This window comes from Patagioenas fasciata, chromosome 7, assembly GCF_037038585.1.
Source record: "Patagioenas fasciata isolate bPatFas1 chromosome 7, bPatFas1.hap1, whole genome shotgun sequence".
NCBI classification, from domain to species: domain Eukaryota; kingdom Metazoa; phylum Chordata; class Aves; order Columbiformes; family Columbidae; genus Patagioenas; species Patagioenas fasciata.
Genome location: NC_092526.1, coordinates 17,423,090 through 17,436,871, shown reverse-complemented (window position 1 = coordinate 17,436,871; position 13,782 = coordinate 17,423,090). Strand labels below are relative to the sequence as shown.

Here is a 13,782-nt window from a genome sequence, read left to right as displayed (position 1 = left end):
AGCACCGTGCAGCACACCTCGACCCGGCCACAGTGCAGGGTACAGATAAGCTGGACGAGCTGGTGCCTGCGGTGGCGGCAGGAGGCTGCGAGGTGCCAGCTGCTACTGCGGCTGGGCCGGGAACGTCCTGGAGCCCGGCCCCGGCCGGCCGGGGGCCGCGGGGGGAGGCAGGGGCTATATTTATCCCCGGAGAGCAACGCCCTGTCCTGCCTGACCTCTGCGGCAGGCGGGGCCCACGCCAGGGCGGGGGGCACTATCTGCGCACCGCACCGCAGGGCTGGGCTGGCGGCGGCGATAAGGGGGACCGGGGCGCCTCGCTTCGGCTTCGGGGACACCCGTTGGCCCCGGCCCAGGAGTTCATCCCGCACCACCGACACCTCCCCGGCTGCATCTCTGCAGGGGGCGGTTGTGGGGCAGGGTGCCGCGCGGGAGGGCGCAGGTCCGTGCAGCCTGGGGCTGGGCACCGAGGCCCGGGGACGGGGACACACCCGGGTAATGCAGCCTCGGGGTGCGGGCGGAGGGGACGGGGCGGACGCGGGTGCAGTCCCGGCGCCTGGGAGGGCGCACAGGAGCCCGGCAGTGCCGGCGCGGGGGCGGGGAGCGGGGCGGAGCCGAGCAGCGCCGGGGCCGGCTGGCGGCGGCGCGGGGGCTCGGAGTGGACTGGGGCCGGCGGGCCCGGGGCAGGTGAGCGGGCGTGGGGCCCGGGAGGGGCGGTGGGGCCGGCACGGCGGCTGCACGGGCAGCGGGGGCCTTCTGTCCTGGGATCGAGCGGCGCCGGCGCCGCCCGGGCATTGCCCCGGAACGGCACCGCGGTGTCCCTCGCCCTGCGCCTGTGTTTCTTCGTGCGTGCCCCCACGCGTCGTCCCCGCATGTTCCACACGCGTCCCTTGCATTTGCTCTTGCATTTTCCCTGCGTTGCCCGCTGTTTCGTGGTGCGTCCTCCTGCGTTGCCTTTCCACACCGCGCTGCTGCTGTGTTGCCCCCATCGCTCCCCCCACTGCCGGCTCAAAAGTGGTCCCAGCACCCTGCTGCCTTCCATTCCCTGCGGTTGTCACTGCCCCCCATGTCCGAGTGCATCCCCAAGGGGGCAGCTGGCACGAAGAGAACCAGAGCAGTGTTACCCCTTCATCCAGGGCATTGTTAGGGCCCGTGAGCAGATCTTGGTGTGGTGCTCATGTCCATCCCCATGCATAGCTGGCCCTGCTTGCATGCGTGGCTGTTCCATACAGCATGTCCCGTGTGTTTGTGTCCAGTGGTGCTTGCCACTGTCCCCATGAGTGTTTCCCTCTGCTTGGCCGTGCTGCCTCACTGTGGATCCCTCGTTACCCAACAGCCCATCCTGAGGCCTTGCTCCAGCCCTTCTTCTCTCTGCAGCTGGTGACCTGACAGGATGGCGGTGCTGGGGGGCTACTGTGAGGGCAACAGCTCCATCGCCCAGGCCTGGGTACAGCAGGGCTTCCAGCCCTGCTTCTTCTTCACAGTGGTACCAGCCGTGCTGCTGAGCGTCTGCCTGCTGCTGGGTGCCCTGCAGTACGCCTGCTACGTCCGCTTCGGCCGCACCATGGAACCCAAGTACATCCCCCGCTCCCACCTCTACCGTGGCCAGGTCCTGCTGTCCCTTCTTCTGGCCCTGCAGCCCTTTGGTGGGCTGCTGTGGCAAGCAGCAGGAACGGGACGACTCTATGGGTACATGTTGCTGCACGCCTGCCTCTGGGCCCTCAGCTGGGGCTGTGCCGTCACCCTTCTGCAGCTGGAGCATACACGGGTGCTGGCACATGACCGGACACGGGGCCATGGCACTGTCCTCCTTCTCTTCTGGGCACTGGCCTTTGCCGCCGAGAACCTGACCCTGGCATGCTGGAGGAGCCCACTCTGGTGGTGGGGGCTGGAGGATACCAACCAGAAGGTGGGCTGGACGCCTGTGGGCAGGGAAGTGGGACACGATACTTTTGGGGGGGGTCTGCAGCATTATGGTGCTGGGCTGGGGTGTGCATGCCATGCCCTGCCATGCCCAGGGTGTGCCCACTCACAGGTTGCACCCATGCATCTGCTGCATGTCTGGGCCCTGAGCTCAGCTATCCCACATCTCTCCCTGCCCCTTATCTAGCTCAGCTCTTGCTTCTGCCTGGCCTAGTCCCAGGTGCAGAGGCAGGGGGTGTCTGGCTGCTCCCCACTACCCTTTACCTCCCTGCTCCACCCAGGGTATGGTTACTCCAAGCTGGAGAGCACAAAGCTGGATGCGTCAGGGAGGAAGGAAAGGGGCTGGGTGCTGCCTGGGGTGGTGTGCTCAGCCAGGGGCTCCTGCTGAGCTGTGTGGGGTGTTCTCTTTTCCCTTGGGTGCACTGCACCCTATTCATCTTTGCCTCTCTCAGCTCAAGCCCATCTCATGCCTGTCTGGGCTGTGCTGAGGGGCGGCTCTGGCGCTGACCCCCTGCTTTCTGTCCAGGTGCAGTTTGGTTTCTGGCTGCTGCGCTACATCTGCACATTCATGCTCTTCATCCTGGGCATGAAGGCCCCGGGGCTGCCCCGCAGGCCCTACATGCTGCTGGTCAATGAGGAGGAACGGGATGTGGAGAACAGCCAGGTGAGTCCTGGGGCTAGAGCAGTTTGGGGACATGGCCAGGGAGGAGCTGGGGACCAAATGGAGGTACAGCTGCCCTGGTATCAGCATCTTCAGGAAACTGGGGAGGAGTGAGGTTTAGGGCTGCCTGAGCTCCCTGTCCACTGTCAGCAGGATGCAGCTCTGCTGGGAGGATGGAGTGAGGACCCTGGGAGGACCCGGCTGGTTTTCTTGGTCGGACGTTCCCTGGGGCTGTTGCCAGCTGGGCTGGGGTGCCAGGGCAGTGACCCCTCACTCTGCTCCCCGCCAGCCACTCCTGCCCAATGCCGGCAGGACTAGCTCCACCTGGAAGGATTTCCGGAGGAAGCTGCGGCTGCTGGTGCCGTACATGTGGCCGAGGGGCAATCACCTGCTGCAGGGGCTGGTGCTGTTCTGCATGGCACTCATGGGGCTGGAGCGGGCCATCAATGTCTTCGTCCCTATCTACTACAAGAACATCGGTGAGGTGCCTAGAGCTTGGTGTGTGAAGCTGCCCATGGCCTCACCAAGTGCTGGGGGGTGTCATGAGTGACCTGGGGGGCTGCAGGGACCTGGCAGGAGCAGGGTCCAGGGGGTTGGAGACCAGTGCTGGGTGCTGGGAGTGGTTCCCATGGAGCACTCAGCAATGCTTCCTGACCCTTGCCACCTTCTCCTCAGTGAACGAGTTGACAGAGGGTGTTCCATGGCGCACCCTGGTCTGGACTGTCTGCATCTATGTGGGGCTGAAGTTCCTACAGGGTGGAGGTGCTGGTAAGGACCACCGGGAAGGATGGGGAAAGACTGCGTGGGATACATTTTGCTGGGGCTGGTGTCCTTAAGGATGCCCTTATGCCTCATCACTACTGCTCTCTCTTGGGAGCTGCAACCAGGGCTGGTGCCAGGTTTGGAACAGTGTGGGGGGCCCATCTCAAATCCCTCTTTCCCAGCTGGGCTTTCTGAGCTGGCCACATGCCCCAGTGGCACCAGTCCCTGCTGACCATCCTGTGGCACACTGCAGGCTCCACTGGCTTTGTGAGCAACCTACGCACCTTCCTGTGGGTGTGGGTGCAGCAGTTCACCAACCGGCAGGTGCAGGTGCAGCTCTTCGCCCACGTGCATGGGCTGTCCCTGCGCTGGCACCTGGGCCGTCGCACTGGAGAGGTCCTGCGCAGTGTGGACCGGGGCACCAGCAGCATCAACAACCTGCTCAGGTCAGTGCATGCCCGTGGTGGGTGGGGCACAGCTGGGCAGCCCCACCAGGCTGGGCTGATGTGCCATCACCCTTCCTGCTCCGCAGCTACATCGTCTTCAGCATCATCCCCACCATTGCGGACATCATCATTGGCATCGTTTACTTCACCTCAGTTTTCAGCGCCTGGTTTGGCCTCATCATCTTTGTGTGTATGAGCCTCTACCTGAGTGAGTGAGGGGTTGGGGTGCAGGGGTGCCGTGCTGGGCTGTGGGGCAGTAGGCACCTGCCAACACAATCCTCTTCTGCCCACAGCTCTGACCATCTTCATCACTGAGTGGAGGACCAAATACCGGCGGGACATGAACACACGTGACAATGAGGCCAAGTCCCGGGCTGTGGACTCGCTCCTCAATTTCGAGACGGTACCGTAGGCGGTGGGTGGGATCACTGGGTACTGCCTGGTGCCGAGGGGGGCTGATCTGGGTGGTGACTCTGGCTGTGCATCCTGCAGGTGAAGTACTACAATGCAGAGAGTTACGAGGTGAACCGCTTTAATGATGCCATCATCAAATACCAGGTACCGGGAGTTTGGCAGCAGCGGGAGGCCAGGAGGAAGGAGCTGAGCTTCAGGGGCACCTGCAGGGAGGATGAACCTCACCGTGGATCTGGGATGGAGGCTGCAGCATCCCAGAGGACCCTGCCTCTTTCAGGTCTCGGAGTGGAAGGTCAGTGCCTCGCTGGGCCTCCTCAACCAGACTCAGAACCTGGTCATCGGCCTGGGGCTGCTGGCAGGGTCCCTGCTCTGCGCCTACTTCGTCACTGAAAACAAGCTGCAGGTACGGCTGGTGCCAGCCTAGGCAGCCCCTGCCCAAGCGGAGCCATGGGGCTGGCTGTGACAGACACCTCTCCCCTGTCACCTCCAGGTGGGGGACTTTGTCCTGTTTGGCACCTACATCATCCAGCTCTACACACCGCTCAACTGGTTCGGGACTTACTACAGGTAACACTGGGACTTGCGGGGGGGCCTGGGGTCCCCCTCCCCATGGGTGCTTGAGTTGGGATGTGCTCCCCCGAACACTTCCCTATGATCTTCACTTTCAGGATGATCCAGAACTCCTTCGTGGACATGGAGAACATGTTCGAGCTCTTCAATGAGGAGCAAGAGGTAGGTGTTGCTTTCTGAGGCCCCATTCCCTGGCATGGCCCCGTGGTCCTGCCCTGGGGACAGGCTGGCTCTGAGGCCATGTCTCTCTCTCGCAGGTGAAGGATGCTGTGAATGCTGGCGACCTGCGCTTGGTGGCCGGGCAGATCGAGTTTGAGAACGTGCACTTCAGCTACGTGGATGGGTATGGGGTGGAAGGTGCAGGCTGAGACCAATTGAGCTATGGGTCTGGCACAGGGATGTGGGGTGGTGGAGGTGGCCCTGAGCCCCTCTCCATCCCCCTCACCCAGGAAGGAAATCCTGCAGGACATCTCCTTCTCTGTGATGCCTGGGCAGACCCTGGCCCTGGTGAGAGTGGGACCTTGGGTGTGGATTCAGTGCTGGACGGTGGGCTGGGGGAAGAGGGGCTTGGAAGTACAGGGGTGGGAAGGACAGACCCACAACGGGGCCGGCCCTTCCCTGCCCAGCCCCTGGCAGCGAGGGGTCTGGTGTCTTTACCTTTGTGTGCAGGTGGGACCTTCGGGCTCAGGGAAGAGCACCATCATCCGCCTGCTCTTCCGCTTCTATGACGTGCGGGGTGGCTGCATCCGCATCGACGGGCAGGACATCTCCCAGGTGAGAGTGGGAAAGCTATCGGGACCAGGGTGGGACAGACACCAGTTCCTCTGGGCCTCGCAGCATCACTGGCTGCAGGCACTGACATCTCCCTGGGGCAAGGGTGAGCACACAGCCTCTGCAACCCCTTCAATGGCTGATGTCTGTGCTGGGAGTGGGATGAGTGGGACGACTGTGGGACCTGTGGCCTGAAATGCTGGAGGCTGCCCAGGGCTCCCCAGGAAGGGCTGTGGTCTCCCCACCACAGGATGGAGACGCAGCTGAGCCTGTGGTCCAGGGAGGACCCTGAAGCAGACAGCCTATGGATGAGCAGTGTGTTGGGCTCATGGCTGAGGGGTAGGATTTGGTTTGGGAGCATTTTAGGGGGGGGGTCTAGCTAAGCCCCATCCCCTTGTCTCCCCAGGTGAAGCAGGCATCGCTGCGCGCTCACATTGGGGTGGTGCCGCAGGACACGGTGCTCTTCAATGACACCATTGCCAACAACATCCGCTATGGACGGATCCTGGCCACCGACCAGGAGGTGCAGGAGGCAGCGCAGGCTGCTGACATCCACGACCGCATCCTTTCCTTCCCTGATGGTGAGACCCCCACGGTACCTGCCTTGCCTTCCCTTGCTGTCCCAGGGTCCCCCATGACCTTGTAGCTGCCCTCACAGGTGTCCTTGGGTGACATTCCCCATGGGGACACCTGCACGACCCTGTGCCTCACTTTGCCTCTCCCTGCTGTCTGTCCAGGGCTAAATCAGCCTCTGGGCAGGGATGAGCTGAGGCTGTGCCAGGTGGCTGTGTGGTCCCAGCAGCAGAGCCCTGGTCCCCATCCCTGTCTCGGAGGGCACCAGTGCAGCACATTCCTGCCCTTGTTGCTGCAGGATACAACACCCAGGTGGGGGAGCGGGGGCTGAAGCTGAGTGGAGGGGAGAAGCAGCGCGTCGCCATTGCACGCACCATCCTGAAGGGTCCCCACATCATCCTGCTAGATGAGGTAACAGTAGCAACCCCCAGCCCAGCCCTGCTCTGCAGCAGCCCCTGCCCCAGCAGCTGCCTGTATCCCTACCGCACACCCTGCCCCTTCCGCAGGCCACATCGGCACTTGACACAGAGACCGAGAGGAACATCCAGGCCTCCCTGGCCAAAGTCTGCGCCCACCACACCACCATTGTTGTTGCACATAGGTAGGGACAAGGGAAAGGGCTGATCTGGGAAGTGTTGAGGGACTTGCAGACCTGTCCTCCTGCCCAGGAGTGACAGCCCTGTGACTGCAGCTCCTTGTGCTGTGTGACCTCCCCCAAGCCAGAATAACACTCTGCCTTTCTCTGCAGGCTCTCCACCGTGGTGGGTGCAGACCAGATCTTGGTGCTCAAGGATGGGCGCATTGCAGAGCGAGGCAGGTGAGCACAGGGGAGGGCTTGGTGCTCTCTGCCCATGGAACCCCTTCCCTGGCTCTGGGGCCACGCTGGGACTCTACACCCCTCTGCTCTCCCCACAGGCATGAAGAACTGCTGCAGAAGGGTGGTGTGTATGCCAGCATGTGGCTGCAGCAGCAGGCAGAGGACGAGGGTCAGAGCAAGGAACACCACACTGAGAAGCCCCAAAGCAGCAAGAAGGGGCCATGAGCATGGCCAGGGACTCTGCTCTGACACTGACTGGGGGCCCACACCCCACTCCACCAGGGTGCCCTATGGGGCTGTGGGCGAGGACCCTGTGCACCCCAGGAGCTGCAGGGGCTATGCCAGACACTCCACTATGTTTGTACCTGTTTGTTTTGCTGTTGTGTAGTTTCTTAAACCAGGTCCTTCCCAGATCTCTGTGTGTGTGTGTGTGTGTGTGTGTGCACGCTCTGGGCAGGGTACTTGGCTGCAGGAGCCCTCTCGGGGGGCCATGCTGCAGGTATGGGAACTGCCTGCATCCTTGGGCTGAGCAGCAGCTTTGCCACAGGGTTGAATGCCCTGGGCTCAGGCAGGTGAGGGGAGTGGGCTGTCAGCACCTGCACCATCCCTCCACAAAGGGCTGAGTATTGCAGTGGGCTGCACTCCAACAGCAAAAGAAGGAAGACACAGCACAGCTGTGTCCCCTTCACCCCCATATACCCTCCCCTTGCACCCCTGTCCACAGAGATGCACCACTCTGGGCTGGAAACTAAGTGACCAGTTCCCCAAAACACCCCTCCACCTTGTGCTATACTTTTATTTTCTTCCAAGCAGCACTTTGACAAGTCTCAGCGTTCTCTCCAAAAACTAAACCCCACATTATGCCCAGGTAGGCACTGCCAGCAGAAACCTCCCCCTTGGCCATACACTGCTCAGAGCAAAGCAGCCCCCAAGGCAGGAGCAGTTCTGGCACAGAAGCTCAAAAGAGCAGGTGGAAAAGCAGCACTGCTCTGCATGGCTGCAGCCACCCCCGCAAGAGCTCAGCCAATGTTGCACCCCACTGTCAGCTCCTGCCTTCAAACAGCAGTAAGGAAGGGCTGGCTCCAGGCTCACAGCTGCATTTGCAATAAGGGGATCCCACACAGCACAAATGGGAGGAGGGAAGTGTTCCTGCTCCAGCAGCATTAAACCAGGGCTGTTGGATAGTTTAAGGCAGCAGAAAGCAGCCAGGTGCAGTCCCCCTGCAAGCAACACTGGCACAGTCAAGTTACTGTTGAGATTACTTTTCAGTTAATGGCCCTTGTTAAATTAAACCACAAAGGAAATGCAGCTCCATTCATTTTCAGAGGGGCCCTGGGGCCCAGCCAAGTGGGGTAAGGCCCAACGTGCTTTTGTGCATGCAAACAGCAGGGGAGGCACCGAGAGCAGGGGGAGCAGGGAAGTGGCTGCCTTCACGCTGCGGGGAGGTCATACATTCAGCCAAGCCATGCCCGTGCAAGAGACCATCCTGACCGCAGCCCTTCCCAAAGCACAAAATCCAGCCCCCTGCTACTGCAGCAGGCAGCTGCATCTCTGAGTACACAGAGATGTCCCCATGTGGCACTTCCCCTCCAGGCCAGCTCTGCCCTCACTGCACAGTCCCAGCTGTGCTGGGACACAGCTGTGGCAGCTGTAGCTACATGCTCCTTCCTTTGGTCAGCCCACACTCAGCCTCATCTCACAGAGTCTTCACCTCTTCAGGAGCATCAGCAATTTGCTGCACCAGTTTTATGCAAGTACTAGGGTTTAGGTGTCAGTGTGTGTCTGGTGGCTCACTTACAGCCCCCCAGGGAGACAAGTTGTCTCTGGTGAGAGGCTCTTGGCATCAGTGTCCAGGTCAGGACCCCACAGAGTCCACATGGGAGGCCAGAGCTTCTCCTCAGGTCACAAATGGGATCCCGCATCTGCTGGCAGACCCCACCTCACCCGCCTAGGACATGCTGCAGTTTGATGATTTTGAACTGTGAGCCTGGAATGGGAAGAAGCACACAGTGAGCAAGAGAGGATGGACAGCTTCCTCTGTCCTTCAAGGGGGCACATCCACTGCTCAAGTCCTCAGCACTATGTGCTCAGCAGTGATGCCACCACTGCCTCAGGCTGGGCTGCGCTCTTGCTGAGAAAAGTGACCCTAGACAGAGCCCAGAGGAAGGAGAACCCAGAGAAGACCCCACCATGACACAGGCAGGTGGGGAATCAACCCCACCAGGGCACAGAGCCTCGAGCCAGCCTCACTCACCTGTCGCTGTGACTGCTGGTACTCAGCTTCACTCGCTGACAGGGCCTGGGCCAGGGCCAGATCCTCCTCCTCCTGTGTGCTGCTGGGGACAGCAGTGGGATGTATGCATCGGCCTCCCCAGGCGCAGGGTCCATCCCTCAGAGCCCTGTTCCTGTCACTGCCACCCTCCAGGACAGCTACGGGCAGGGAGCAACTGAGGATCACCCTGAACAGGGTGAACAGGGGCTGGGGAGGGACCAGAAGATCCAGCCAGGGCCAGCAGCCAGCACCCCCGGCCAAGCAGAATTTGTTAACTCCAGCCTGTAAGATGCTGCTTTTAGCAGCACCAGGCAATGAGCCACAGGACAAAGGCTCCAAGGTGCCCTCTGTGAACACTCCCTCTTCACCTCTGTCATGCTGTAGCCATGCTCCTTAGCTGACAAATGATCAGACAATGGTTTGCCCTACTCTGTGCTGTCAGTCGCTGCCCCCTCCCAGCACCGCAGAGCCCTTCCCACTGAACAGAGCTCCATGATGGCTCTGGACTCTTCCTGTTTTTCCCGTCAGCCACACAGAGGGATCATCTGGAGCCACGTGCTGAGAGGAATGTCATCCCGGAGCCACATGACTCTGCCCCAGGCATCTCTCACATGGAGGCTTGGGGCATGACACCACGTGTCCCCAGACCATACCTGGGTGGATGTGCCAAGCTGGGTGCTGACTCTGCCAGGGACATCTCCAGAGCTCGCTGCAGTGCCTCTTCTTCACTCTGAAACAAAACATCTTGTCACCAGCTTGGCTAAGGTGGCAGGAGGCAGCCCTGAGGGACACACAGCAGGCACAGCCTTGCCTGGCCAAGGGTGGGCGCACCTCTTCTCTCCAAGGCCAAGCAGCTCTCTCCCTGTGCCCCAGGGAGTGCAGCCCTGACTGCCAGTGCAGGGAACATGCAAAGACTACCAGTGGGAAGCAGCTTTCAGCCTCCTCCTCTGCCCTTGGCTTGCAGAACAAAAAGACAACACCCAGGGAAAACAGCCAGCGTACTTTGTCCCTTTGGGGAAAGCTGAGCACCAAGCACAGCAGAGAGCTGCAATTCACAGGCACCAGAGCAAACTCCAACACCCCACTGAGCATTCAGGATCCCCATTTGCCAGAGAAAGCCCAGCTGGGGAGCACCACAGTCACCTACAGAGCATGCGTTATAAATCAGTAGCTCTTCAGTGTACAGGAATGACCCAAAGCCACCCCAAATGCTTGGGCCACTCACCAGCCCGTTCTGTAGCATGACTGCTGGAGGGGAGGTGCTGGGAGCCTGTGACACTGCTGCTGTGCCTCCTCTGTGAACAGGAGAGAAGCTGAGTTATTGTCAAGGCAGGGAGCCCTGGTAGGAGCAGGCAGCCCTGCCAATGCACGAGGAGCGAGCTGTTGCTCCTGTGTCACACAGGCAGCCAAGCTGAACCTGGTTGTGTCAACCTCAGAATTACAAGTCAGGTTGTCACCATACCTGGCAGAGGCCGGAGAAGAGGGGCTGTCTACTGGCCGGGCAGCTCCAGTGCTCGAAGCTATGACTGCTTTAGAGGAAGATGACTGGGCTCTCGCAACCGCAGCGTGTCTAGGACAGACAAGATGCCTGTGAACAATTGCTTTACCATCACGGGTAACCCTAATGCTGCTGGAGGACTCCCTGGCACACAGAGCAGGGAGTGTGAGAATGCAGCAGCAGTCCCAGACAAGAGACCAGGAGGAGGCTGGCTTCTTCCCTGTCACCCATTTGACAAACACAGCCCCGTCCCTGCCAGCCGTCCTGTCCCCAGGTCCTCACCCTGCCTTGGAGAGAGGACGCCCCACCCCACTGCAGTTGTGGTCCAAGGGGTGTCGGTGCTTGAGGCAGTAGTTTTGGTGGCACTGGTCACAGATCACCTTCATCATCTCCTTCTGCTTGCAGCCTGGCTTCAAACACTTGTTGGTGAAGATCTGAAAGACAATGTGGAAGGGGTGAAAAAGAACATTCCTGGCAGCGCAGGGATTGTCCCTTCCCTCCACACCAGGCCCTGGGCACTGACCAATGTTCTCTCCCAGTGCCACTTCTGTGGGACTCTGGGGTTTGTCTCCAAATACTAGTTTTCCGTAGATAGTTCATTAGTAAGTCACTAGTGCTTCAGTCCCCACAGACAATAGTCCCTACGATCACAGAACACAGAGCAGGAGAGAGAATGCCTTGCCCAGGGACTCCTGCCTGCCCCACCATGGCAGTGGGGACAGCCCAGAGCCCTCCAGCTGCTGCTGGGTTGGATTCCTGCAGGGCCAGCTCCCTGCAGCAATCTCTTCTCCTGGCAAGAAGGGACAGTTAATTGCTGATTGCGTTTTCCTAACGGCAGCATGCAGTTTCCCATCCTCACATCCCATGTGGCTGCCCAGCCCCACTCCATCACTACCTTAGTCCTAGGTTTGTACCGCAAAGCCCCACAGATGCACACACCTACGACTCTCCAATTCATCCTGCCCTCAGCCTGTGCAAACAGAAGCTGCACTGGGCAGGGCTGGGTCGTGTGTTGTTTTCATCCCACCCCAGGCTTCGTCGTGGACCCAGCAAAGCTCAGCGCTGAGGTGGAGAGCGCTGGGTTAATACCTTGCGCTTGCGCTGTGCAGGGTCGGACTTGCAGTCACGGTCAATGTGCTCACCCACCACGACATCGGGCATCTCCCCCCGCCTCACGGGGACTGGGGTGTTGCAAAGGGGACACACAGGGACCTGCACATCCTGTAGAGACAAGAAAAGGGGGCTGGGAGCACGCAGCTGGGCAACCTCAAGTGCTGTGCAGCCATCTCTCCCCCTTTCAGGATCTGCCTGTCACAGCTTCCACAGTGTTACCTGTGGTCTGAGATCCTGCTCAGCACCCTCCAAAGAGGCTGTTTCTGATCCAGCACAGGCACACACTCTGGGAAGGGGAGACAGGAGGGACAACAGACGCCCAAACCACTTTACTCAGCGGCAGAGGGCAGGCTGGAAGTTTGCAGCACAGAGATACAAATCCAGGCTTTCAGGGAACCCCCAGACTTGGCGCACATGCCCAAGTGACCAAAGAAGACATGCCCAGGTGCAGGCCCAACAAATTATTCTAATCGCTGGCTGGAAATGCCCAGCAGCTCTGCGTGTGAGGCTGGATTAGACCTGCCTACGCAGAAAACCTCCTCTTACCTTCTTGTAGGCAGAGGTGCAGTTGTGCTGGGCGTAAGCGATGTGGTCAGTGCAGAAGATCCGCTCGCAGGCATCGCACTTCAGGGGGAGGAAGTCTGGGAGCGGGGAGACGCCACATGCAGAGCGTTGAGAGGTCAGCGCTGCCCACCTGCACCCAGGGGCCTTTCCTGGCTTCCCGAAAGCATAGCCCTGGCCCACTGTGAAGCCACGGTCGCTCTTCTCTTCCCCCAGCACGGAGAAAAGGCGCTGTGGGTCCATGGCTACGTCTTCAGAAAGACCTCGGGCTCCTCCTCAAAACGCACCCTCCCCGGCTACAGGAGCAGCATCCTTACATCATACCGACCTCCCTGGGGGCTGTCGGCCGCAAGCCAGAGGCAAGCGACGCTGCCGCACCCACCCCGGGGTTCACCCACCCGCGGAAACCGCTGCCGTGTGCCCCGGGGGAAGGACAGGCCCCCGGACAGGCCCCTCGGCACCGCCGCGCCCGCCTGCGGCGCCCAGGGCCGGCACCCGCGGGGCTGACCAGCCCCTGCCCCACCACCCCCGGCCAGGAGCCGCCGTCTCGCTGCTCCGCCGGGCAGAGCCAGCCAACAGCAGCCGCGGGCTACGGGCACCGGGACCCAGCGCCGCCCCGGCGGGGCACCCGCGGGCAGAAGGACGCACCAGAGACCGCGGCCGCCCCATGCCCCTCCGCCCAGGGCGGGCCGGGCGGCACCCCTCCCCTCTACCTCCCGCCGCACCAAGAGGGCGCCCGGCCCCTGCCCTGCCGGCCGGTCCGCGCCCCACAGGCCCGGGCCCAGGCCCAGGCCTGTGGCCGCCGCGCCCGGGCGGGAGCAGAGCCCAGCCGCCCGGTACCTCGGCTGCCTAGCACCCCCGTCCCGCCGGTGCCCCGCCGGGCTCACCCAGGCGCTGGCAGGCGGGCCAGGAGCAGTGCGCGCCCAGGTCTGGGAACTCCATGGCGGCGACCGCACCGGCGATGACTTGTGCGGTGCCCGCTTCCGCTATAGCGTCACGTGGGGCGGGGCCAGCCCAAGCCCCGCCCCCCGGCAAGTCCCTGGCCCGTGGGTCCGGCCCCCGCCCTCCCCCCTCCGACGCGGGCACCGCGCTCCGCGGCCCCGGTACCCGGGGAAAGCGGCTCCCCACGGCCGGCTTCAGAGACACCCACCCCGGCGGGGGGTAGGCTGAGGGCCGGGGGAACGCGGGAGAGACAGCGACGGGCGCGAGCGAGCAGCGCAGCCCCAGCGGGAGGGCTGAAACTCGGCGAGCTTCCCTCCAGCCTCCTCCTCCCGTCCCCTCCCCTGCCCCCAAAGAGACACAAAACACGGCTCCTCTGCTGTGCAGCACAGCTCCTGGCTCTCTTCAAGCCACTTCCAAGTGTCCAGGTGCCATGCAGCGGTGCCTGGCCCAGCAAGGAGGGGT

General features: G+C 61.8%; 2 protein-coding genes across 8 annotated transcripts; one reads left to right on the top strand and one right to left on the bottom strand.

Annotated features, from left to right (window-relative positions):
* The first annotated feature begins 271 nt into the window (after nucleotides 1-271).
* On the top strand, nucleotides 272-7,347 carry ABCB6 (ATP binding cassette subfamily B member 6 (LAN blood group)). 4 transcript variants are annotated; one of them, XM_065841463.2, is made up of 20 exons: nucleotides 598-684; nucleotides 1,375-1,906; nucleotides 2,447-2,584; nucleotides 2,871-3,060; nucleotides 3,257-3,349; nucleotides 3,597-3,789; nucleotides 3,876-3,997; nucleotides 4,083-4,192; nucleotides 4,282-4,347; nucleotides 4,481-4,606; nucleotides 4,694-4,770; nucleotides 4,872-4,935; nucleotides 5,031-5,116; nucleotides 5,223-5,280; nucleotides 5,443-5,547; nucleotides 5,951-6,125; nucleotides 6,416-6,528; nucleotides 6,624-6,718; nucleotides 6,866-6,934; nucleotides 7,033-7,347. In XM_065841463.2, exons 2-20 carry the CDS (start codon nucleotides 1,391-1,393, stop codon nucleotides 7,157-7,159), a joined length of 2,523 nt encoding a protein of 840 aa, XP_065697535.1. In that variant the 5' UTR covers nucleotides 598-684; nucleotides 1,375-1,390; the 3' UTR covers nucleotides 7,160-7,347. The 4 variants fall into 4 exon arrangements, 3 of the variants coding, with proteins under 3 accessions (XP_071667025.1, XP_065697535.1, XP_071667024.1); XM_071810924.1 differs by lacking the exon at nucleotides 598-684 and adding an exon at nucleotides 272-492 and having other exon boundaries at nucleotides 5,223-5,547; XM_071810923.1 differs by having other exon boundaries at nucleotides 5,223-5,547.
* A 365-nt stretch (nucleotides 7,348-7,712) lies between these two features.
* Nucleotides 7,713-13,573, bottom strand: ZFAND2B (zinc finger AN1-type containing 2B). 4 transcript variants are annotated; one of them, XM_065841505.2, is made up of 9 exons: nucleotides 13,266-13,437; nucleotides 12,364-12,458; nucleotides 11,794-11,925; nucleotides 10,987-11,138; nucleotides 10,669-10,776; nucleotides 10,432-10,501; nucleotides 9,860-9,936; nucleotides 9,189-9,270; nucleotides 7,713-8,921 (listed from the first exon to the last, which is right to left on the bottom strand). In XM_065841505.2, exons 1-9 carry the CDS (start codon nucleotides 13,318-13,320, stop codon nucleotides 8,883-8,885), a joined length of 810 nt encoding a protein of 269 aa, XP_065697577.1. In that variant the 5' UTR covers nucleotides 13,321-13,437; the 3' UTR covers nucleotides 7,713-8,882. The 4 variants fall into 4 exon arrangements, with proteins under 4 accessions (XP_065697577.1, XP_065697578.1, XP_065697579.1 ...); XM_065841506.2 differs by having other exon boundaries at nucleotides 9,189-9,267; nucleotides 13,266-13,421; XM_065841507.2 differs by lacking the exon at nucleotides 10,432-10,501 and having other exon boundaries at nucleotides 13,266-13,573.
* Between the last annotated feature and the right edge of the window lie 209 nt (nucleotides 13,574-13,782).

Coding starts and splice junctions, on each gene's coding strand:
- ABCB6 (XM_071810924.1), top strand. CDS start 1,391: ATGGCGGTGCTGGGGGGCTACTGTGAGGGCAACAGCTCCATCGCCCAG. Junction 3,061..3,256: donor TATCTACTACAAGAACATCG/GTGAGGTGCCTA, acceptor CCTTCTCCTCAG/TGAACGAGTTGACAGAGGGT. Junction 5,548..5,950: donor ACGGGCAGGACATCTCCCAG/GTGAGAGTGGGA, acceptor TTGTCTCCCCAG/GTGAAGCAGGCATCGCTGCG.
- ZFAND2B (XM_065841505.2), bottom strand. CDS start 13,320: ATGGAGTTCCCAGACCTGGGCGCGCACTGCTCCTGGCCCGCCTGCCAG. Junction 12,459..13,265: donor GCCCGCCTGCCAGCGCCTGG/GTGAGCCCGGCG, acceptor CCCCGCTCCCAG/ACTTCCTCCCCCTGAAGTGC. Junction 8,922..9,188: donor ACCAGCAGTCACAGCGACAG/GTGAGTGAGGCT, acceptor TTCCCATTCCAG/GCTCACAGTTCAAAATCATC.